This window comes from Octopus sinensis, linkage group LG23, assembly GCF_006345805.1.
Source record: "Octopus sinensis linkage group LG23, ASM634580v1, whole genome shotgun sequence".
Taxonomy (NCBI): domain Eukaryota; kingdom Metazoa; phylum Mollusca; class Cephalopoda; order Octopoda; family Octopodidae; genus Octopus; species Octopus sinensis.
Window position 1 is genome coordinate 16344569 of NC_043019.1, and position 25423 is coordinate 16369991.

The 25423-nt window shown below is 40.3% G+C and overlaps 1 protein-coding gene across 2 annotated transcripts; it reads right to left on the minus strand.

The window, feature by feature from the left end:
• Nucleotides 1–4142: 4142 nt before the first annotated feature.
• Nucleotides 4143–19206, minus strand: LOC115223717 (metalloendopeptidase OMA1, mitochondrial). 2 transcript variants are annotated; one of them, XM_029794393.2, is made up of 8 exons: nucleotides 17783–19202; nucleotides 15310–15538; nucleotides 13253–13426; nucleotides 10692–10799; nucleotides 7643–7771; nucleotides 7070–7144; nucleotides 6197–6343; nucleotides 4143–4318 (listed from the first exon to the last, which is right to left on the minus strand). In XM_029794393.2, the coding sequence occupies exons 1-8, from the start codon at nucleotides 18268–18270 to the stop codon at nucleotides 4160–4162; spliced, it is 1509 nt and encodes a 502-aa protein (XP_029650253.1). In that variant the 5' UTR covers nucleotides 18271–19202; the 3' UTR covers nucleotides 4143–4159. The 2 variants fall into 2 exon arrangements, with proteins under 2 accessions (XP_029650253.1, XP_036368258.1); XM_036512365.1 differs by lacking the exon at nucleotides 10692–10799 and having other exon boundaries at nucleotides 17783–19206.
• Between the last annotated feature and the right edge of the window lie 6217 nt (nucleotides 19207–25423).

A 25423-nucleotide genomic window follows, 5' to 3' on the forward strand; every position in this document is an offset into this window, starting at 1 on the left:
TTTTTCTCTCTTTCCTTGCATATGCACTTTCTCTTCTTTCATTTCCTCCTCACTCCTACTTTCCCTAATTATTCCTCTTCCTGCTACCCTCTCACATTTTCTCAACTCTTCAGTTTCAATTATTAGTGAGGTCACATGACATTTTCTCTCCGCCCCATCATAATTTGCTCATCGATTGAACACAACTGGCAAAGCGCCTCTCTATCAATCTCTTTCCGCTGACAAAGTCTAATATTGTAAAAGCGTTCAGAAGTTATCTCCCTTGCACTCCCGCTCAAATAATAGCATTTCCCCAACACCAAATATATCTCTTACTGGTGACATTTCGTATTGAAAGCACTAAAAGCAAATAAAGCATCTTTATAAGACAAGTTTTGTTTTTTATAAACAAATAACGATGGAGATGATTTCTTGCCAGAAATGGAAAGCTGCCGGATTAAATAATTTCCTTACAGTATGTAGATCCAAATCCCGCTGATGACGAAGATGTGTATATCAACTTCTACCATGATCAATAAAAGATCTCTCGGGAATATTTTTAGATAACGAGGTAAATTAGCTGAAACATTTTGAATGGTTCTTGACTGAGGGTGAAAGACAACGGGTGCCAAAGTGTTACATTTTGGTACATAAAACTAGTAAGACACAAGACCTGATCATTTGAGAAGCAGACCTAACATATTGTCCTTTTTTAACTCCTTAACATGACCATTTGGTAACTTTGCAGGGACCAGTTTGTGGCGAGCTTTCTCTTCAAAGCTGTTTCCTTTTCCAGATCGCTCGGAAAGGAAGGGGTTAGTGAAAGTCATTAGCAATGCCTCTACCTTTAAATAACTTACAAAATACCCATCGATAGGAAATGAATTCACCTCTGGAAGAAACGAACCCGATTACTGATTTAACAATTACGGCGATGAACAGCCCTTGCTTACTTTTGTAAGCAGGGTTGCCGTTGAGTGTTGTCTTGGTCGTGAATTGTGTTTGTAACAGGACACACAAGACGACGGAAAAGAAGCATTTGGGAAGTCCTACGAGATGGGGGAGTGCTTGAGTTTCCCGTGAGACCAGTCTTCACCGGCGTAATCCAGAAGAAAGCAGAGGCAACACGTTTGGTATTAGTTCGGTATCAAGAAAAACCAAAAGAAAAAAAAAAACTGCCAGGCGGATGTATTTTGCTGTCAACGGGGCTCCACTCTAATATTTCTGCCGGGTTTCTTTCTCTTAACCTCATGCCTTCCCTGACGCTCGTAACACAACGAGACTATTTCATTCGGAGCTGCAGGAGATCCGTGGATGCACTCCAAAATTATGATCACGTACCAATGGCTTACATGTTCTAGGTTTTAAAGCAGACCACCACTACCGAGTCCTTTGGTGGATTGTTTAGTCTGAGATCGCAGGGGTCACAGTTGCTATGCTTCACTGCAAAATGAGATCTTATTTACAGCTTGTTTCTGGAAAGGTTGTAGAGTGACACGGATGACTTGTGCCCCTGGCTCCTATTTTCGAATGTTTTTCCAATAACCATTATTGGAAGCTGAAAGCGGGAAGATGACGCAACACACAACTCAACTCACATAAAGCAAGAAGAGATCGGAGCTTCTCGAACATTTTGAACTATCGCTCTTTTTCTTTTGCAAACGCCATTCCAAGACAATTGAATACATGGCATGCATTTTCTCTCCGCCCATCATAATTTGCTCATCGATTAAACACAACTGGCAGAGTGTCTCTATCAATCTCTTTCCGCTGACAAAGTCTAATATTGTAAAAGAGTTCATTTTTGTTTTATTGTTATTGGTATTCTTGTGTTTCTGATTAATAAGCAGTTTTGCATAACGATATTACATTTTTAAATGTTTTTCTTTTTTTTTTCAAAGTAAATATTTAAATAAGAGACGACAACAGATAACTGTACTGTTGCATCCATCGCCCTGCTTCGCTGCTTTCTTTGTCCCAGGGCAAATAGAAGTTTCCGCCTTCTCGTTCCCAAATTAACAAAAGAGTCTATACATTGCCGTCAAACTTATAACATTTCCCCGTCTTTTACAAACTAAAACATTTTCATTCGACTTTATTTATGTATGCAAAATGTTTTCATAACAATTTCTTTCTCGATTATTTTTGCAATATCATTTTCCATCCCTAAAATTACCAAAGAATTCGATGAGTGTTTGTTGTATTTGAAAGCTCCCAAGCATATGACGTGGCACCCCGGGACAGGGCCGTTGGGGTTTGGCTTGTAACGCAGGAAATTATTGTTGTTATTATTGTTGTTTAGCCTCCAGGTCATCCGTGGATGAATTTTCGATAGAAAGACTATTCTATCCTTGACCATAACTTTTTTTTTCCCATAGAGAAATCATCAGAAATTTGACCTCGGGTCATATTGATTTCAAATTTTACTACAAAGCCAGCGCTTTCGGGGAGATGGGGGATTAAGTCGATTACCTGGATTCCGGTGCTCAACTGGTACTTATTTTATCGACCCCGAAAGGATAAGAGGCGAAGTCGACCCCGGCAGAATTTGAGCTCAGAACGTAACGGCAGAAAACATACCTATTTCTTTACTGCCCACAAGGAGCTAAACACAGAGAGGACAAACAAGGACAGACAAACGGATTAAGTCGATTATATCGACCCCACTGCGTAACTGGTACTTATTTAATCGACCCCGAAAGGATGAAAGGTAAAGTCAACCTCGGCGGAATTTGAACTCAGAACGTAGCGGCAGACGAAATACCGCGTGTCTGCCAGTCTGCCGCCTTAACCTGGAGTCATGTTACAACAATTATATCCCCATCCCATTAACCCCTTCCTTCCGCTGCCCTGTTGGCTGGCCACGTTAAATATCACCCAGTTGTCTTCTGGTAGCCTTATCATCCAGTTGCCACCGAAATGATCCGATCGAGTCTGGTCCATTGTTGCTTGGTCGCTGCTGGTGGTGTTGTTGTTCTTGTTATTGTTAAAGAAGCTCCCTTAGATTTTCAAATATAAAATATTATCATCTAATAACAATTATTACTGTAACTAAATACACTTCACGATTCAATAAAGTCTTCCATGGAAATAATAGTAAAAATAGTTTATTGTGCGTTTTTAAAGTAACAAGGGAAGCAACTTCTTAAATACGTTCGAAAATTTATTTACACAGTTAATTCCCTTATTTCCTTTTGGGATTAAAAAAATTAAGTTTGCCTCCACCTCAAGTAATTTGTATCTTCTTTTGACATAAGCATAGAATGAAGTCGGAAAAGGATAAAAGAGGGGTCAGGAAGGTGCAATTAGTAGAAAATAAAGACCAGAATGAAAGCTAAAAGTACATGCAAAGTAAATAGATTGAAACAGAAAAGAGAGCAGTAAATGTGCCGTGTTAACGATTAATTGACCTCAGCACAATTCCAGACCAATAATGTCGTCTTTCTTTACATATCGTCACTGATTCCTTTAAAACCATTCTCTCAGCTCATTTCTGTTCTCTGTAATCTCTGAACATCTTCCATATTCAATTCCAGTAAATTTCTGCCACCACATTTCATAAGATTCAAGTCTTGTGCACAGACAGACAAGATGTCTCCCTTTCCTACCCCTAATTACATCGCCCATGTAACAAACTATCGATTATACCAAACCAATGAGTGGGACTTTATGTGGTCAGTGGCTCTGCTAGAAATAGTAACCACACGGCATTCAATTCACATTACTCTCTCTCTCTCCTCCCCCTCTCCTATTGTTACTATAATGGCCTCTGCCCCTCAGAGCTGGCTGGTTCCGATTTGTCATAAAACGGGCACCCCCACCCCACTCATCATCCCATCCCTTACCCCTCTTAGTTCTTCCAACCCCCTCAGCCCCACGCTAAACACTATATCCAGTCCTTGCTTCCCTGGAACACTGTCCCACTTGAATCTCCCCCCTATTCATGTCTTTCCTAAAGCTGTTGGTAACTGGCCACGGTTGTTTCGATCCCCAGAACCACATCGACCTCACCAGTCCGGGACGACCTGCAAGAGTTATGTCCCTTCCTCCACACTCGACAAGTTAAAAAAAACTCTTGTCTGAGATGTAGTCTCAGGTTTGAAACCCAGGCAATGCAAGGGAAAGTCATTTGAAATTCATCAACCATAGCAACAACAACAAAATTTCATAAAAATATACTTTATTGTAAAAATTGTAAAACTTTGATTTGTTGCAAATTCTGTCCAGTTTGTTGGCTTCTTATAATATTTTCCATTGCTTCCTCAAACTTCTTAAACTTCTCTCTTGGATCAACGCTGGGCAAAGGTGGGCATCCACATTGGTCACGCACTTCTATAGCCTTTAAAAAAAAAAGTCAAAGACAATCATAAACAATTGAAACATTGAAATGATATCACTTTTAATTTTAAATGTTTTGACACTTTTATTTCTTTTTTTTTTTTGAAAGCTTGCATGGATGCCAGTGTTGTATTTTGTGCAGCAATATTTCACAGACTGGAAGATCATTCCTTCGTTTCGAAACAAATTGAAGCTGGGGTCAGAAAGGGTTTCTGGTCTTAGAAAACTCTGCCTGAAATGCATTTTCATCAGGTGCACACAAACGTGGGAAAAGTGATGAGGAGGATGCAACATACACCAGCACACTTATACATGCAGATCTAAATACCTGTGTGTGTGAGTCTACGTATATAATGGTTGCCTCATCTTGTCAGATGATCGCCAATTCACATTCAGAAATGATAGTGAGACATCTGTAGGTCTTTGGATTTAAGTGACAAAAGCTTGAGCAACACTTTTGCCAGTCTCTCAGTCGCCATATTGGATTCCACTGACATCTTGCAAGATGGCGGCTATTATTTTGTCTGCAGGTTTTATGTCCGAATATCTTTCTCATGGAAGAGCTGCCTTCCCCATGGCTTCTCTCAAAAATAACCGAATATCTCTGGGAAATTTATTTAACCCATAGATCGCAACCTGACAGGTGATGGTAATTAAGGGGTGATTTCATGACCCCACAATCCCAGAACTCCCCAATGGGAGCCTCATCACCCAACACTGTTTAAAGTCATAGCCAGGACGTAAATATAAACACATACATGTACACACATACGTACGTACAAACATACACACACACGGTTATGTGTAGAAACGGTGTAAAAAAAGGACTCAATACATGTCATTGAGTTTATGAATTCCTTCAAAGCTGACAAATCGTGTCGATTCTGCTCCAAGTTTCTTGTCTCAAGAATTTCTATCGAAGGAACAAATCATCAACAGATTTCTTTTATCTTTTTTACTTGTTTCAGTCATTGGAATGCGGCCATGCTGGAGCATGGCTTTCAAGGGTTGAGTTGAACAAATCAACCCCAGGACTTATTGGTTTTTAGACCCAGTTACTTGTTCTATCAGTCACTTACTGTCAAACCACAAAGTTGAGGGGACATAAACAAACCAACTCCAGTTGTCAAGCAGTGATGGAGGACACACACACTTAAACAGGCTTCTTTCAGTTTCCATCCACCAAATTCATTCACAAGGTTTTGATTGGCTTCAGGCTATGATAGAGACACTGGCCCAAGGTGCCACACAGGAGAATTGAACCTGCCCCAAAAGAGGAAATCTTTGTTCACAAGATAACATTCCTGTGGCTACAGCTTGGCCAGTCGGACATGCTTTGTCGTGCCACTCGGCTGGAGAGGCCTGTAAGCAGCCATGCTGACTGAGGCTAAGAGTTGGACACATAAATTCTTCTATAGAATTCACATAAAGCGTCAGAGAAGGGAAGAACTGTGTAATGTCTGTGGAATGGTTTGAATCATTTCCTTCTTCGAGTTCTTCTCCCTGGATTTTTCCTCTCTCCCCTCCCCTCTCCAGTACATCTCATTTCTTCTACTAACTCCAAGATTCCGAGTTCGATCCCAGGCAGTGACCTGAAGAAGAAGAAGAAGAAGAAGAAGAAGAAGAAGAAGAAGAAGAAGAAGAAGAAGAAGAAGAAGAAGAAGAAGAAGAAGAAGAAGAAGGAGGAGGAGGAGGAGAACAGCAGCAGCAGCAACAAAAACAACAAAAACAACAACAACAGCAAATACCTTAGGGATGAGAACCTAGGTTCAAAATTTCCCCAAGACACCTGATGAAGGCTGGAGGGTTTATCAGCCGAAACAAGATGAGGACAAATATCCGTCACATGTGTAAATAATCCCGTTTTTTGTATACTTACCTTTGGGACCAAGTGGTCAATCAGCTGACTCCGCTGCGAGTGGAGGGGATGAGTGGACAACCACTGGGGTGAGGTCACTTGATTCAGCTTGTCGTTTATTTCCATATGCTTCCAGAAATTGCTTCCTTCCCTGATATCGTAACAGGCCTGTACAGGTAAGTGAAAGAGAAGGTAAGTGTGGCCAGAATAAAGAGACACCAATAGGCATTATTAAATAGAAAATAACAACCCCAACACCGTCAGGGTCCAGTCATCTTTGACAGTCTTTTCTTGGCTGACCAAACTTCCAGTCCCCATGGCTGCCACCCGGTAACATTTCCACCCTCAATACAAGACATGCAATTCAGGCCTGGCATATGGAAAGGTAAGCAAACAGCAAATTCGATTTTAATAACAATCTTTCATATTTAGGAGAGACAGCTTAAAAGGAGGTACATCATCATCATTTAACATCTGTTTTGCATGCTGGCATGGGTTGGACAGTCTGACATGAAGTTGGCTACGCAGAAGACTGCACCAGGCTTCACTCTCTGTTTCAGCAGGGTTTTTACGGCTGGATGCCCTTCCCTAACACATGCTATTCTTTTATTCTTTAGCATGTTTCACTTGTAGGACTGTGGCCACACTGGGGCATTGCCTTGAAGGACACATCAACTCCAGTTCCTCTTTTTCATTTTTAAGTCTGGCCACTCATGCTTTTGGTCTCATTTACCAAACTGTAAAGTTACGGGGACATAAACAGACCTACACTGGTTATCAAACAATGCTTGGACAAGCACAAAGACACACAATGTGTGTGTGTGTGTGTGTGTGTGTGTGTGTGTGTGTGTGTGAGTGCGTGGTGGATTTACAGTAAGACATTCCAATACAAACCTTTGCAGCCAATTTGAGGCCAACAACATCAGCTTCAGTCTCTAATTTCCTGCTGTAGGGTAAATCAAGGAGAATCTGCAATGAAAGAGAAGAAGAAGACACAGTAGAGAGAGAGAGAGGGAGAGAGAGAAGAAGGGAGGAACAAACAGAGAAGAAGAATATAGGAGAGAGGGAGAGAGAGAAAGACTTGAAATACTTGTATGGATGCCAGTACAACTGTGTGGTTAAGACTACAACACCTGTCCCTCGTGAAAAAAGAGAGTTGATCCATTTGAAACCAGCCTGGCCAAAACTGCCTCTGGAATTGGTTCCTATCATGCAAAACTGACCTTTTTAAAGGATTCACAATGAAATCTTAATTAAATTTTACTTCTTAATTTTCATCATTATTTAATTATATAATTGATTATTCGTTAAGTTATGTTTCAAACACCAGTTTAATGATGGACAAGTTAATTATTACACTAAATCTCTTCAAATTTTTAATTATTTTTTTAAAAATTAAATAAAAAAACAAAACATGGACATTGCATATTTTATGAGAAACTTAGTTAAACAACCTGAACCGCTTACCTGAACCACTTTCTCGTAAAATGCCTGTGTCACAAGGGCGATGCCATCAAATGGTAAGAATGTCCAAATTGCTGCCATTACAATAATGACAAAGATATCGATGATCTGAGCATAACTCACTTTCTCTGCCTGTGGAATTGGAAAAAAGGAAGGAAAAGTAAATACTCCTTTCCACTATGAGCACAAGGCCTGGAATTTGGAGGGGGAGGGAATGGGCTAGATGGTTATATTGATCCCAGTTCATAAACGGTACTTGTTTTATCAACCCCGAAAGGATGAACCACAAAGTCAACCTTTGGCAGAATTTGAACTCAGAACGTAAAGTCGGAAGAAATGCTGCTAAACATTTGGTCGGATATGCTAATGATTTGGCCAACTAAATAATAATAAATAACAACAACAACAACAACAACATAATAATAATAATAATAATAATAATAATAATAATAATAATAATATAATAATAATAATGATGATAATAATGGTTTCAAATTTTGCCACAAGGGCAGCAATTTTAAGGGAGGGAAGTCGATTACATCGTTCTCCCGACCCATCAGTGTTCAACTGGTACTGACCCTAAAAGGAGGAAAGGCAAAGTTGACCTCAGCAAAATTTGAACTCAGAACATAACGACAGGCAAAATACCACTAAGTATTTCATCCATCCTGCCAACAATTCTACCAGCTTGCCACCTTAAATAATAATAATAATAATGATAATAATAATAAACAGCTCCCTGTCTGGCTCCCTGTGCCGGTGGCATGCAAAAAGCACCATCAAAACGTGGTCAATGCCAGCCCCCCCTGGCCCCTTTGCTGGTGGCACATAAAAAATCCCCTCTACATTCATGGAGTGGTTGGCATTAGGAAGGTCATCCAGCTGTAGAAACACTGCCAGATCAGACTGGTGCCTGGTGCAGCCTCCTGGCTTCCTAGACCCCAGTTTAACCGTCCAACCCATGCCAGCATGGAAAACAGATGCTAAATGATGATGATGATGATGAATAGTTTCAAATTTTGGCACAAGGCCAGCAATTTGGGGGGCAGGAGATAAATTGATTACATCAACCCCAGAACTCAACTAGTACTTAATTCATTGATCCCGAAAGGATAAAAGACAGAGTCAACCTTGGTTGAATTTGAACTCAGAACATGAAGGAATGAAGTTAGGCATAAAGCTAGCAAGAGATGCCTGCATCAATAGTTTTACCCTTGTCGTTGACATAAGTTGAGGCAAATACTTGCATTGATTTATATCTATGGGGGTTATAAGGAATGGGTAACAGTAATTGATGATAAATACATTCATAGTTTTCACTTTAGAAATTAGGGTAAGAATAATTTAAAGGTAACCCTATGTCAACAGACTCACCTCTCAGGTGGTTATGAGTAAATTTAAGGGTCAGGCTAGCAGGATTTCATTGAATCAACAGTGTTAAACCTAAGTTAAATATAAGAGTAGTTAAAAGCAAATATCAGGAAATTAACTTCTGGGATAAAATGGAAGAAAGATAGAAAGAGGAGAAAGTTTAATATGTGTACAAAAAGGGTTAAGATTAAAAGATAATTGGAATGAACAAAGAATCATGATGATACGACAAGGAATTATCAGGGGTCAACTGGTACAGCATTCAGGTGGGTTCAATGTTTATTTGTTCCTTTTATGTCTGGTTTCTATTCATACCTGCACAGGTAAGATGAATATATTATGAAGGCATTGTTTCACAACCAGATGCTCTTCCTGTCACTCACCCTTACCTGTAACCTTACTATAATGAGCGTTATGTCCATTTGTCTGTTCCCTTTTCATGGTCAAACAGCTGGACAATGGTCACAATGCTTTTCAGGATTACGAAGGAGGTAATCAGAAAAAAGTGTGAAAAAATATGATTATTTATTGGATATTGAGTTTTGTATCAATAAGTCACATTTGATTTTTTTTTTTTTGTTAAAATTCCGGTGACAAGGATTAACTCTGGATTCCCCTCCCCATATAGATCATGAATCTAAAGGGTTTAGATTTGTGATACTATCCCTTTATTTCCCATCGTAGATGGACAGATTTGCTATCTTACTATAATGGGCGTTATGTCCGTCTGTCCGTCTCTTTGTTCCCTGTTAACATCCAAACATTATTCACATAGAACAGTGAGAGGTAAATCTTAGTTTGATTTTTTGCAACCCTAAAGAATCTGCTCGCGCATTCACAGCAAACAAGGCACAGGACCAGGCTTTAGATCGTATAGGTGTATTTTTATCCACTCTGATGTTTACACACAATCAGTTATATGTCACTAAGAGTAGAACAATGGACTCCAGTAATTTGAAAATTAGTGTCGACCAAACAGAAAATATCGTCTACAAGTTTTGTAATCATATTGACATTATCGAAAGGAATATGATTCATAATTCAAATAAGGAAATTTGTGAACTTTGAATGTATAAGAGTATAATCAAGCATTAAAATAGTGTAAACAACTAAAATAAAAGTATATCTAAATAACATTTTTTTCTTAAATTTTATGTAGTGGTCGAAGGAAAGTCTGGCTTTTGTTAGGAGTGGTCCACATAACCAGTCATGATACAGAAGCTGGGAGCCTATTTCAGTTCGGGAGTGGATCGTCATTACATGTCACTTCATCACAAACACATGTTACTTATAGCTGCAACAGAATGCTGTATCACCAACAGTAATGTGATTCTTCTCAGACATCACCCAGTAATCCTATCAAAGTCCATTTACACATTTCTCAGTAATTACTGCTGTTATGACTTCCCTCCCTCATTTCATGCCTCCATCGTAGACGGGTGGATTTGGTAGTGTACGTAATTCATGATAATTCATAATGGATGCCATTTGATGTTAAGTTAGAGAGAAGCTGGGCTGCTTGATGGTTGTTATTAAAAGGAATGTAAGAGAGGTAAAGGAAGTCTTTGAATAAAAGCAAATGTATGTTGGTGTTTACTGGACACTGCATGATGAAGACAGAGGGGAGCGAGAAGATGTTAGCAGTGGTGGTACGGTCAGTTGCCAAAATAGAGAAACTTACTGAATGTCCCAGAACAACATGGGCCAATTCATGGGCCAGAATAACAGCCAGTTGGTCATCGTTAGCCACCATGTTCAAGAGTCCTTCGTGGACATAGACATGGCCTGTCTGAAAAACAATAACAACACACAGTTTATAAATCAAAGTAAATCCTATCAACATACATAGATGGACATTTCTGAGATGTGTTTGGTGAATAATTTAGAAGATACATGTCTGATCCCTTCTGCATCTGTCTCTTACTCCCTTGCTTTCTCACAACCCATTATCATCCTTCTCTTCTCTCCTTTCCTAAAAAGATACCAAGTGACCATCTTGTCTCTACAATTATCCATTCTTCTTTCACTTTGGCCATTCTGTTGGTCAGTCACTTGGCTTTTTTGTTTCCTTTTCCAACTCCTGTCTAAGATTTGCAATTTACTTCCAGCTCATGTTTTGCATGCATTCAATTTCTTTTACCTTTTTTTCTACATCTATTTCTTCAAGTCTGAAAGGACCATGTTCTTTCCAATAAGCATTACTTTTACACATAACTTATCTTAATTCTGTTAAATAACCAAAAGGCTTTCTAAATATAGAAATATTTATGCTGTTTATTATATTTTTTATTTTTCATTACTGTTCTTGCTTTTTCAATTCGTATATTTCCCCATTCTCCTCATGGTTTATTCTCTTTACCATTTGGTCTAGAGACCTCATTTTTTGGTGTAATTATCATATTTATCATTCTTATCTTTCCTGTTTGCTCTTTATTTCATGTTGTTGCCAAATAGAACAACATTATTAATAAAGTGTCAAAATTGTGATGGTTTTTGGTCCATAACTGATGAGGGGTTGAATGTGTCTACATCCATGGTTTGTTTTTCCCTGTTTTCTAAATGTTCCTCTCTTGTCCTCCTATACATACATACATGCATGCATGCATTGATAGATCAATATAATATACAAGTGAGTGTGGAGGTACATAGCTTAGTGGTTGGCGTGTTACACTCACGATCATAAAATTGCGCTTTGATTCTTGGAGTGGGTGAAGTGTTGTGTTCTTGAGCAAAACACTTCATTTTTATATTGCTCAAGTCCACTCTGCTGGCAAAGATGAGTGATTCCTGTGACAGACCAGTGTACCATCCAGGCAGGAAATAGATGCAAAAGAATAGCCTCCATCAGGCATTTGCCATATTCTGAACGCCTTACTTCCCTGGACATGGACACATTGAAACTCCGACGTCTGGCAGCTGACTTGGCAGACACCCATAAGATTATTAACCATCTTACAAACAATAACTCTGAGCACCTTTTCAAACTCCACCTGTCTAACACCCATGGACATGTTTACAAAGTCAGAAAACAGCACAGCTCCCATGACTTTCGGAAACATTTTTTCACTCCAAGAGTTGCTGAAGCATGGAACAAACTGCCGGCATCAGTTGTGGGTTGTCGGAGCACTGCATCCTTCAAAACTTCCATGCTTCCTGAGATTCGCCAACACTACACCTGATTTTCTCCCCTCCATACACACGCAAACATGTATCTGACTCATACACTGTTCGCTTCCAGACATTTGTACATTACTGCATATGCTTTATACGCACTTTTGACAAGTTGTGGTGCACCTGAGCACTGTATACAATAATTTCATTATTATTATTATTATTATTATTATTATATTATACACTACAGAATCCAGGAAACCAACCTTATAAGCCTTTGAGATATATATATATAGATAGTTAATTCGAGGAAGTTATATCCTCATTAGGGATTATATAATCATATTCCACTGGTTAATCTCTATTGTATAATGCAAAAGTCAATGTTAGGGATTATTGAAATTATATATTATCAATATTGAAGGAAAAAGAAAATGGATTTATGAATAATCTATTTGTATGTTATAAAATGATGAAACATAACTACAAATAAATTGATTACAAATTGCAAAGCTTGAAAAAAGTCAACTAGGTGATAGAACTAAAACATATATGTAGGTTCCTTTCTTTTAACTTTTTGAGCTTTACAACTTGTAATCAATTTATTTGTAGTTATGTTTTTTAAAAGAAACTTTCATTTCTTTATAACATACAAATGAATTATTCATACATCCATTTTTTTCTCCATTTTCTTTTTCCTTTAACACACACACACACACATATATATATATAACGGGAAGCTTTATGAAAATAAACAAAAGACGAAGGCAGGTGGAGTACAAACAAACAATTGTATTAGTATGGCGCTCAGGAATATAAATAAAACAAGTCTTTTATGTTTCAAGCCTATGCTCTTCAACAGAAAGATACACAGAAAAGAAACACGGAGAGAAACAAGGAGAGAATATATTCATGGTACAGCAGAGTTTATATTAAAAATAGTCAAGCAGCCATTATGGAGTGCTACCATTAAGTATGGAATATGAAGACTGATACCATCTTTACAGATAAGTTTACAGTTAAAACCTCTTGTACTGAGGTTCAGTAAATAAAAAAAAAACTGAGTGATATTTGAGGTTTACCAAAGCTCAGTGTAAAACCTTGAGAATGTTCTAGTCTTGGTTCACTTACCGGGAGAACAAAGGCATTAGAATCCACAGAACTGATAATGGCAACTTTCCATTTTCGATCTTTCATTTTGAAAACATTGTGATTGCTGCGCACCAGATTTTCTAGAATTCTAATGATCCTCTTGTAGGAAGGGTGTGAGGCAGGTAAAAAAAGGTCTTGATAGGAACTTTGTTGCTACAGTGATGAAAATATAAACGAAAATAAGGTTAGTATTTAAAAAAAAGAGGTTTAGAAATGGTTTGGAAAACTTAGATTTCTCAGAATCAGAAAGGAAAGCATGGATGAATATTGATGGAACACATGATCATCATTTGCCATCAGCATCACAGAAACAGCCCCCCCCAAAAAAGGGAGAAGGATATATTAAATAATGTAATCCTTAATACTCTTAAAATGATGGAATGTATTTGGTCATAGATTTGATGAATCAGGGTGGATCTAGGGTTCAAGAAACAATTATAGTCAGTTCATGCCAGTCACAAGGCCAAACATCCCTGAAAGTTTCATCTGAATCCATCCAGTGGTTTTTGAGATATCTTATCCATGGACAAACAAAAAAACAAACATGACTGAAAACAATACCTCCACCTTTGCTAAGGTGGAGGTAATAAAAGAAATGGAGAAACTTTCAAAATACAAAGACCTGGAAATGGAATTAAATCGAATGTGGAGTCTAAAACCAGAAACAATTCCTATCATAGTAGGTGCATTGGGTATGATAAAAATACATAACAAAAACAGCAGGACTAACAAGTATATATAACACAGAAAATAGCACTACTAGTCACTGCAGACATCCTATGTAAAACACTTTCAATACAGTAAAAATAAGAGCATCACAACAAACTACAGCACATGCCCAAGACACATAAAGCTGTGCTCGGTAGTGAAGTGAAAGCATGTGATGAGAATAAGACTACTGAATGATAACAGTACTAATAATGATTTCAAGTTTTAGCACAGGACCAGCTTTTTCAGGGGAGTGGTGAGTCTATTCCATCAACCCTGGTATTCAACTGGTACTTATTTTATCAACCCCAAAAGAATGAAAGGCAAAGCTGATCTCAGTGAAATTTGAACTCAGAATGTAAGGATGGACGACACGCTGCACAGCATGCAAACAATTCTGCCATCTTGCCACCTTCAATAATAATAATATAATAATAATAATAATAATAATAATGGTTTCAAATTTAGCCACAAGGGCAGCAATTTGGTAGGAGGGGATGAGTCAATTACATTGACCCCATCCAGTGTTCAGCTGGTACTTATTTTATCAACCCTGAAAGGATGAAAGGCAAAGTCAACCTTGGCAGAATTTGAACTCAGCCCAAATACTGCTGAGCATTTCATCCAGCATTCTAATGATTCTGCCAGCTCGCCGCCTTCAATAATAATAATAATAATAATAATCCTTTCTATGATTGGCACAAGGCCTGAAAAATTTTAGGGAAGGTGGATAGCCATTGACATTGACCATAGTGTGTAACTGGTACTTATTACAGTTCTATATTTAAGAGATGAGGAATTATGTACATTTGATGGATATTTGTCCTCATCTTGTTTGTTGTTAACACATTTCAGCTGATATAACCTCCAGCCTTCATCAGGTGTCTTGGGGAAATTTTGAACCTGGGTTCTCTTCCTAAGGTATTTTTCAATGTTGTTGTTGTTATTATTATTATTATTATTATTATTATTATTATCATTTTTATCATTATTATTATTAGGTCACTGCCTGGAATCAAACTCGGAATCTTGGGGTTAGTAGCCCGCGCTCTTAACCACTATGCCATATTCCCGTGGTTCGAAATTTCCCCAAGACACCTGATGAAGGCTGGATGGTATATCACCCAAAACATTGTGTTAACAACAAACAAGATGAGGACAAGATCAACCTCAGCAGAACTTGAACCCAGAACATAAAGACAGAGGAACTCCGCCACTGAGAATTTTGCCTGTCACGGTAATGATTCTACCAGTTCACTGCCTGAATAAGAAGAGGGGATAGAGAGGGGGGAGGAAGGAAACCGAATGACAGGGTTGAACAGTTTTACCAGTTTGGCTTCAAAGTTGGCAATCTTCATGAACTGATCATCTGTAAAAGCAATAAAGCGAATCCGTTTCGTGATGGGTGTTTCCTGAAGATGCGCCGAATAATAGGTGATTAGTGCCATGACACCAAGTCCAGCAGCCAGAAGGTATTTCTGCCAGGAACTGAGAATCTCACTTTGCACTTGTTTCTTCTTTTGGTGGGGCAAGGATCTCCACCACAGTCGCAGCCTCCTGAAATGACAACCAGTGTGAGAATGGCATTGAGAAGCTAGTTTAGAGGGTATAGAGTATGGGGTGGACATGGGAGGGGAAAATAGGTGGTGGTGGTGGCGGGGGGGGGCGTGTCATGTTGTGTCTTAATCTGCTGCAGGCATGGCTCTATGGTTAAGAAGTTTGGTTTACATCCATGTGGTTTTGAGTTCAGTCCCACAGTGCAGCACCTTGGGCAAGTGTCCTTTTCCTATAGCCATGGACTTGGGTCATTTCTGGGCTACAGGTGACACCTGCACAAGACACCACACCGTGGGACCAAACTCAAAACCACATGGTTGTGAAGTAACGTTGTGAGCCACACACCCACACTTCTGCCTCACAACCAGCCAGCAATCCAGACACAACACAACATACCACAACAAAATACAAAGCCAGACAATGCACATCATTATACAATTATTATAACTGAACCCCATTACATCAGATGGTATCTTGTCACATGAGCCAACTAGTGTGCATCTATGTGGTCACTCGACTTTTAGAAATAGCAGCCGAATCTCTTTTGAGTTACACCCAACTTTGTAAACAATGAAAGACTTTGGATAATGTAGTTTTAAATGCACTACGGTTGAAAATAAGACGAAGTAGTCATGGTTGGAACGTCACTGACTATAAGTCATCTCCATCAGGGCAGACCTGTAGTTAAACAGCCGCAACTGTTATATCAGCTGATGGCATCCTACATAAAGAATGGATGGTCACAGCTGGATTGGCTTTGATCTGCTCAATCAAAGTAGACCACAGCTAAATAACATAACAACATCCCAACACATTAACCGACAAGACATCACAAAACTGACTCCACAGGAGAGAGGTCTCTACATGGCTGCCCAGGCTGCTAGAAATAGACGCCAAACATCACCTAAATCAACGCCCTTGAGCGTTAAACAAGGGCGGGTACATTGTATGCGATAGCTGAAATAAGGACAGGATGGTCAAGGCAGGAAAGCCGAAGGTCATGGAGTCACTTCGCTCAGCCATGGAGTTAAATAGTAAATAGCAAATGGATTCATTTATTTCGACGACAACAATGAGAGAGAGGGGCGTGGGGAGAGACAGACAGAGTGAAGAAAAGCTTTAATGGGGGCGGTGGAGGTCCGTGACAAAGGTCATAATTCGCAACAGGGTGAAAGCGCGTCGCTTAGTGGTTAGAGTATTTTGGTTCACGATCGTAAGGTCATAAGTTCGATTCCAGGCAGCGCGTTGTGTCCTTGAGCAAGACACTTTATTTCACGTTGCTCCAGTCCACTCACCTGGCAAAAATGAGATTTACCTGTAATTCAAATGGCCAGCCTTGTCACACTGAATCTCCCTGAGAACTACGTGAAAGCTACACGTAACTGTGTAGTACTCAACCACTTGCACGTTAATTTCCCGAGCAAGTTGTTCCGTTGATCGTATCAACTGGAACACTAGTCGTCGTAACCGACGGAGAACCAGTTGAGTCAATACGCAACGGGATACCCTATCTATCAATAACATTACACACTACATTAGAACCGGCGAATTGGTGGTGTTATTAGAGCGTCGAATGAAATGACATGTGTGTATTTCAGTTTCTTCGGTTGAGAGTTCAAATCCCACGAAAGTCAACTTCGCCTTTTATCATTCTAAGATTAATATTAATATAATAATCGAGGGCAATGAAATTGTTAAGAGCTTTGTTTTGGTTCTTTACGCTTTCAGTTCAAATCTCACCGCGGCCTTTCGTTAATAGACTTAATCTGTTGCCCAGTTTAGCATCACCGCCACTTTATCCTTGGGCGCTCTATTGAAACGATTTTGACCAGGTGTCCGGTGTAAGGATATATACCTCCCCCCTCTTTCCCACCAGTCTCAAAAATCTCTAAAAAGGGGTGTGAACGCTGTCCTCTACTACAACCCCAAGCTTATGAAAGCCTTGTAAGAGGATTTGGTAGACGGAAATTAAAAGAAGCCCCTCGTGTATGTATATGTGTGTGTGTACCCACCATCACTTGACAACCGGTGTTGGTGTGTTTACATCCCCGTAACTTAGCAGTTTTGCAAAAAGGAGGAAGTTTTTTTTTTAAGTACTGGAGTCGATTCATTCGAGTAAAAATTCTGCAAGGCAGTGCCCCAGCACGGCCACAACCTAATGACTGAAAGGAGTAGAAAATAAAATAGATAAATAAACCCCTTAAAACCAAGTCACACTCCAATATAGAAGCAGTGTAAACATACCTTCCGCCCAGTAATGCGGTGATTTTGGCCACAGGCTTAACGAACATCCAAATGACAGGCGGCACATAACGAGGGCCGCTCGTGTGGAAATGAACTACGTCCAGTTTTCTCACCGATGGCTGTTGGCTGGTGGTCACCATACGCGGACCGAATTGGCCGACAACCCCTGATCCGTGACGACCTGTTGAGAAAGCAAAGGCAGTTTGTTTGGGAACGACGGTGGCCCGTAGTGGCGTTGGTACTGCTTTGGTACTAAGAACATATTTCTGCCATCGACTTGGGGCTATAAATAGTTGTTGTTGCTGTTGGTAATGGCATCGATGATGTTGATGATGATGATGGCGTTGGTAGTGATGGTGGTGGTGCTGAGATCTAAGGTCGACATTCAACGGTGAAACAGGCAGGTTGAGGTTTCGAGCTTTCCCAGGTGAACGGAAGAGATGTCTGTTGAAAAAGTGAGCCAGCCGACACCATTTGACAACACTCATTCTTTTTCTTTTAAACTTTTTCACTTTATTATTGTTGTTGCTGCTCTTGTTGTTGTGGTGGTGGTGGTGGTGGATGTTGTTGTTAGTAGCGGGGTTTGCCGAGGTATTGATATTCGTCGTGGCAATGGTGTATCTGTTGCTCTCCTAAAACTCCACTGGCATCTGGGACGCCTTAAATAATCTTTAGTGTCCGTCGCCGTTGTTACCCGAGGTCCTACACGTGGGCTTTGCTCGCGATGATGTCGATATTGGTATTAACTGCGATGCTAATGGCGCCGAAGTGTTTCTTTTATGCAATGGTCGTTGTTGTTTGTGCTTCTGAGCTTTAGAGTTGTTGTTACCGATTTAATTACTGCTATAATTGGCGTTGATGTTGGTGATGGCGTTACAGCAGGTGCGTGCCCTCTACAAAGTTAATGTAGCAACAATAATACTGAGAGTCATCGTACTGGCAGTAACAGTGGTTGTACTTTGGTCACTGAGACTGAGAAGAAGTCGCAGAATACCACAGGAATTTCTATGTTCTTAGAGCAATTCTAGCTCACCATATTTCACTTGTTGTCACTCCCGAGACTTTGAATTTGCCATTACGGTCGTCTGCCAATTTCTCAGTTATTCGTCACTCTCCGTATCTGGCTTCGTTACTCTCCGTGCAACACACCTCGATGTCCGTACCTCTTCGTCATTCTCTCTCTCTATCTATCTATCTCTCTTTCACTCTCTCTCTCTCTCATTCGTAAAACCCGGCGACCTCGATGCTGTAAAGGTCGCTAAAAAGATTCAAATATAAATTAAGATTTCGTTATGTCATTTACAATTTACCGTCGTCATTAGTTGTTTCTTCAGATTCTATTGTTTCGCTCTAACTTTTACTCATAAACACTGGAAGAGAACGGGTCAAGGGTTAAGCAAAACAGGTGCGGCGAAGCCTTTGTTCGCTTTCAGGTCAGATAATTTGGTTAGAGTTATCTGCTCCTGTTTTTATCAACAATGGGTCTGACGAGGCAATAAACAGAACGCACACACGCAAGTAGCTGCGCGTAACGATGCACATAAGCGTCTTTGCTAGTATATACGCAGTGAAGCTATACAATAGCGTCGTATTTATTACGATTGCTATTTTCCAGTAAATATCGGTGCCTCGTTGTACCATTTATTTACTTTTATATATATATCACGTGATCGACGATCAGGCTATCGGATTTTGTTATACATTGCTGGTCACAATGCACTTCGCATTGTTTTAGCTTTCGAATGGTGCCACCCTGTTGGCTAGGCATCCCGGTTAACCATACCCTGATCGGAAAGTCTATTCCCTCGCATGCTTACCCCTTTACAGCTGAGTGGACTGGGGCAACGTGAAATGAAGTGTTTTGTTCAAGAAAACAACGCGCGGCTCGGTGCTGGAATCGAACCCATGACCCTAACGATCGTGAATGCAACACCCTAACGACTTGGCCACGCGCCTAACGGTTAACGTACATACGTGTGTGCACGCACGCGCGCGCAAACGTATGTATTCAAACAGTACTCAGTATTCTTATGAAGATATAATATATTTAGATCTCAAGGCGGTGGGAGCTGGCAGAAACGTTAGCACGCCGGGCGACACGCTTAGCGGTATTTCGTCTGCCGCTACGTTCTGAGTTCAAATTCCGCCGAGGTCGACTTTGCCTTTCATCCTTTCGGAGTCGATTAAATAAGTACCAGCTACGCACTAGGGTCGATGTAATCGACTTAATCCGTTTGTCTGTCCTTGTTTGTCCCTCTGTGTTTAGCCCCTTGTGGGTAGTAAAGAAATGGGTATTTTTTTCTGCCGTTACGTTCTGAGTTCAAATTCCGCCGAGGTCGAGTTTGTCTTTCATCCTTTCGGGATCGATAAATTAAGTACCAGTTACGCACTGGGGTCGATGTAATTGACTTAATCCGTTTGTCCCCCTCTCTGTTTAGCCCCCTGTGAGCAATAAAAAATAAATATATTTAGATCTGAAACCTTAACGGATAACGGTGGAGAGAGTAAGGTACGATATGATAAAATGACGGACTAATTGCCTCTCAGTATCTCATCTCGTTTCTGGTTAATCTGAATTAACAAAGAATTTTGCCTCTCACAATATAGAAACATTTCTCATGACACCAACGGAGGAGGATGGCAAGGAAGATGCAGTGGAACAGCTAGTTTACCTCACGGGGCTCGCACTTGCAGATAGCAGTCTTCGCCCCCGGTAGCGGTGAGCAGGGATATGGTCCGGGAGGGGGAGACAAGGACGCCAGAGTTCTCAATTGTCACAGGCTCGACCGTGAACATTGTCAGAGACTTTGATCAGAGTTATCTGCTCTTATTATGTATTCAGCACCCGAGAGAAATACTTTGCACGCACGCACACACACACACACACACACACACACACACACACACACACACACACACACACACAGTCAGTCAGCCATGTAGATAGGTTTGTTGGTTCAACACAAACCCATTTTTATCTCCGGGAAGAGATGGTTTATATTAGCCTCGCCTCAGTCCTTTCACTTGTCCCCCATGGAAGGCCCGCTGGTATAACTGTCAGTCATTGTGGTAGGGAAGCCTTCACACCGCCTCAAACATTGGACTTTGTGGATATCAAATAATACCACTTACATTTAATAATGAAACAAAAATAATGGTGATATTTGAATATAATTTTGTGGAAGCATCGCACAACTCCGTGTCCCTGGGAAGTTTGCTATCTTCCCCCCCCCCCTTATTTGAAAATTGATCTATTTTCCGTCACTTAATTACCTCTGAGAGTATTGTTTTCAGTCGTGTTTGTTCGTCTGTTTGTTTGTCTCAAGAACCGCTGGATGGATTCAGATGAAACTTTCAGGGATATTTGACCTTGTGACTGACACAAACTGATTAGGTTTTGGGATCGATCCGGTACCGGACAAGGATTCTGGGATATTTTTCCTGCTTTTTACTTAATTTTCGAGAGCAGTCAGGTTCATTTTTAGTATTCTTGTTTGTGAGAGCAGTTGAGTTTATTTCAGATATTCTCATTTTAAAAATCATCTCTGGCTTATCGTTGAGAGTTGCCTTGGTGTTGCGTCGGCAGAGGTTTGCACTCTCCGAGTGCTCTTGTTTCGTTTAATATATCACGTAGCTGATAATATATCGTGTGCAGCTGAGGTCAAAGATGTTTTGAAAACGAATGCGTTGAGAGAGATTACCGTGTGTAGATACAAGTGTCTTTGACTGTCCTTTTGTCTCCAGAAAAAAAGAAACTGTCATTTCTGTAAAAGCATGTCAATTCCTAAAATTCTTGTGTGTGTGTGTGCGCGCGTGCACACTACAGACAGCACAGTTTTATTTATCCATCATTTATTAAACAGTGTTCAGCTCATTCCGAAACTCCTTTCCTTCCACTTGCCTACGTGACTATATCGTGAGACTTGCAGAAGTCGTTAAGGAATTGGTTCAGCCACCTTATGGTACCATGATGTCTTAAGGCATGGGCACACCGGGCAGTTACCCAGACACTCCACGGGTCTAGGGGTTCAATTCTGATCTACGTATGTTTTGCCTTGCTGTTAATATGTAAATATTGCAGGGTCCGGTGGTGGGCTTACAACACTGCTAAAACGGTCCGGTTTATGTACATTTTGAACATAAAAGCTTGGGTAAACCAAAGTCTAAAGTTCTCTGCTAAGATCGATGTCATTCTTCGTCACACATCAAATTCTTGAGATTAATAAGCAGTGTGATACCATCTACCCCGCCCCTCTCTCCATCTCTCTCTCACTCTCTCTCTCTGTCTCTCTCTCTCTCTCTCTCTATCTATCTATCTATCTATCTATCTATCTCTCTCGTCTGATGATATGTACAGCAAAGTCAACTGCTAGGGTATTTCAGTGTGTCCCAATTACGCGGTAACACCAACAGATTATTATTGACATGTAGTGACTTCATTTAGGCATAGAGTAGATTCGAACCTGAATTGGCAAATTTCCCGTAATATTTCAACAGCACTTTTTCTCTCAGAAAAACAATGGTTACATTGAACACATGGCTTTGCCAAGCCGATTTATGTCTTTGCCATTTGACCCCTCTAACCTCTTGTAAGCAGAGAAGAATTGAATTCACATAACAGTCGATCCCCAAAGACTATCTTTTGTTTTCTGCAATATACCTATTTTTCTAACTAGTTTTGTATAGTTATGGATACTAGAACTCCGTAAGCAAAAATCAGTTGGTGAATGGAGGCAATTAGAGATGGCCACATGCAAATAGCCACATGAGACAAACGGCCAGAGAGAGAAAACAATCAGACACCATGAGACATACAACATCCCCCCAATCTCACTTTCACTATCTCCCTTTCTCTTCTCTACAACATTACCATCTCTCTCTCTCTCTCTCTCTCTCTCTCTCTCTCTCTCTCTCCTCTCTCTCTCTCTCTCTCTCTCTCTGTGGTTTACTACTACACGGTGACGAGAACAAAAACACAAATTATGCAAGGAAAATCTATGATTCCCCCCCCCCTTCACCTCGCATGCTTTACAAATTATATGATTCATACCAATCCGTCTTGTTTTAACTATAACAATATGTAACGGTAAATAAATGTTTGCTTGCACCTTCGGTCACACTGTTCTTCTTTCACCTTGCACATCTGCAACATCAACATTCGTTGCAATTGGTAACTGCCGACCCCAACACATGTCATTACCAATACCGTCACAAACAAAACGAAATGAAGAGTAAGCAAAACGAACGAAATAAGGAATGACAAACTTGAACAGTTATCTGAAAGAAAACAATAAACACATGCTAAGAAAGAGATTTGGAGAGTTTATATGAGTTTATGTGCAGAAGTTTCTGTGGTGAACCGTGAAAGAATACAGGATCTAAACTTTAGAACGCAAAACGAAGGCTGAGTGACTGTCGAAAATGTCACTTGTGGACTTCCGTAGTTTCAGTTCTGTTACAAAGCAGGTATCGTTTGTGCAGTTTCTAATATGCTGCCTGTCACACTGTTTCATGCTGTTTCTGCCAGAGAATTATGTTAAAGGTACACGTACCTATGAGGTACACGTACCTATGAGGTACACGTCAGTTCAGGAGCAGATAACTCAGTTGATCGAACAACTGGATCCTCATCGTTGTTTAACGATGATCCACCTCTACCATAGATTATGTAATTGCGGACATCAATGAATAAAAAAAAAAAAGGTCCGGGAAACGAGTTTCGCGGCCCGATTTCGCTGATCAATTCGAACCAAGTATCTTTTACTTTCCGATATAAAATCTTCTAGAAACCGACGTCAAACATTCCATCTCGCACCTCCCACCCCGCAAAAAGCGATGGAGGAATTCGGTAAAGGTTTGAGATCTTGGAACAAAGCCAGGAATTTTAAGGAGGGTATAAATCGATTAAATTGACCCCAGTACTCAGCTGGTACTTATTTCATCGACCCTGAAAGGATGAAATGCAAAGTTGACATCGGCGGGATTTGAACTCGGAAAGTAAAGAGCCAGAGGAATTCTTGCAAAGCCTTTTAGCCAACTCGGTAGAGATTCTGACAATGCTTGGCACAACATGGTCACCTTAAAAGCCTTGTTCACCGACACGTCGAGTGGTTGAAGCACAGGTGGACATACATTCACCTGCAATCACAGCTTTGTTGGTACGACGCTCCTTTAATCTATTTTTTATGTAAGGCGGCGAACTGGCAGAAACGTTAGCAGGGCGGCCGAAATGCTTAGCGGTATTTCGGCTGTCTTTACGCTCTGTGTTCAAATTCCACCGAGGTCGACTTTGCCTTTCATCTTTTCGGGGTCGATTAAATAAGTACCAGTTGTATACTATGGTCGATCTAATCGACTGGGCCCCCTCCCCAAAAATGTCGGGGCTTGTGCCTTGAGTAGAAGAGAATCTATTTTCTATGCTGCTGATCAGATGAGCCCATACAAGAAGCGACTTTGAATCAAGCATAGCCCCCTGGGTGCTTGAACCACATGTCGTTTAACCGGTTCGTCAATACGGTTTCATCTACCCACCTTTTCTCCTGAACATACACCACTATGCCCTTCGGAAACTTCTCTTTCGGGAAAGTCCTTCTCTTGAAAACAACAGCTGGGCTAAGTTTCGTACCGACAGCCATATCAAACCAAAATTGCGGTGAAGAGGACCTTGTCGCTCCCTGTAGTTTTTACTGAAATTGTGTTTTCCCCTTTAATGTCGACTGTCCGAGTTCCTACCATATCGAAAAGAAGGCGTGTCTTTTCAATATTACTGATTACTTCCAAGGTAAACTCGTGGCCCTTTCGTAGGTCTATTACACACCGATGGAAGGAATCAACTTTGCTCTCTACGTCAGCGGGTAATTTCTGTGCTATATGCCATAGTAGTGCTCCAGCATGACCACAGGCGCATGGCTGAAACGAGTAAAAGAAAGTATGACTCTTCTGTCTCAGCGTAAGATTGTGACGCTTCATAAACCTCGAACCTTTAAAGCCAGGAAATGCTTTGAAGTCGGATATACCATATTCTTTTGTTACTTGGAGAGTCCACAATCGAATGCTGTTTCTCATGACGAGATGTCTATTCGTGCGTAGTTCAGTCACCCAGTCTCTCCAAATAATCTCCGTTTCCTAATTTTCTTTAACATTTTGATGTCAACGGATTTCATTTTCTCTTTCAAATGTCAATCGCTGACCATTTTTTCTGAGACCCCAGATTCTCTTTCTGCAGCTCGATTCAACTTTCAGCTTGAAGGTGATATCATATGAATTCCGCTTTATCTTCTCGTTAACAAATAACATGGCGTCGAATTAAAGAAAGACAGATCCGATGCAAAAAACAAACAAGCATTAAATTAATTGTTTATTTCATACAAACAGAATTAAAGAAATATCTAAAGAAATGTCTAAAGATCTTCTTTCGTGTATTTCTCGGCTTCGAAATTAGCGATTCGGGTTTCTTCGGTTATTCCAAGTGTCGGAACTTCAGGCGTAGCTTGTACCCAGAAAATATTCTTTTACTCTTTTATTTGTTTCAGTCATTTGACTGTGGCCATGCTGGAGCACCGCCTATAGTCGAAGAAATCTACCCCAGGACTTATTCTTTGTAAGCCTAGAACTCGTTCTATCGGCCACTTATTGCCAAAA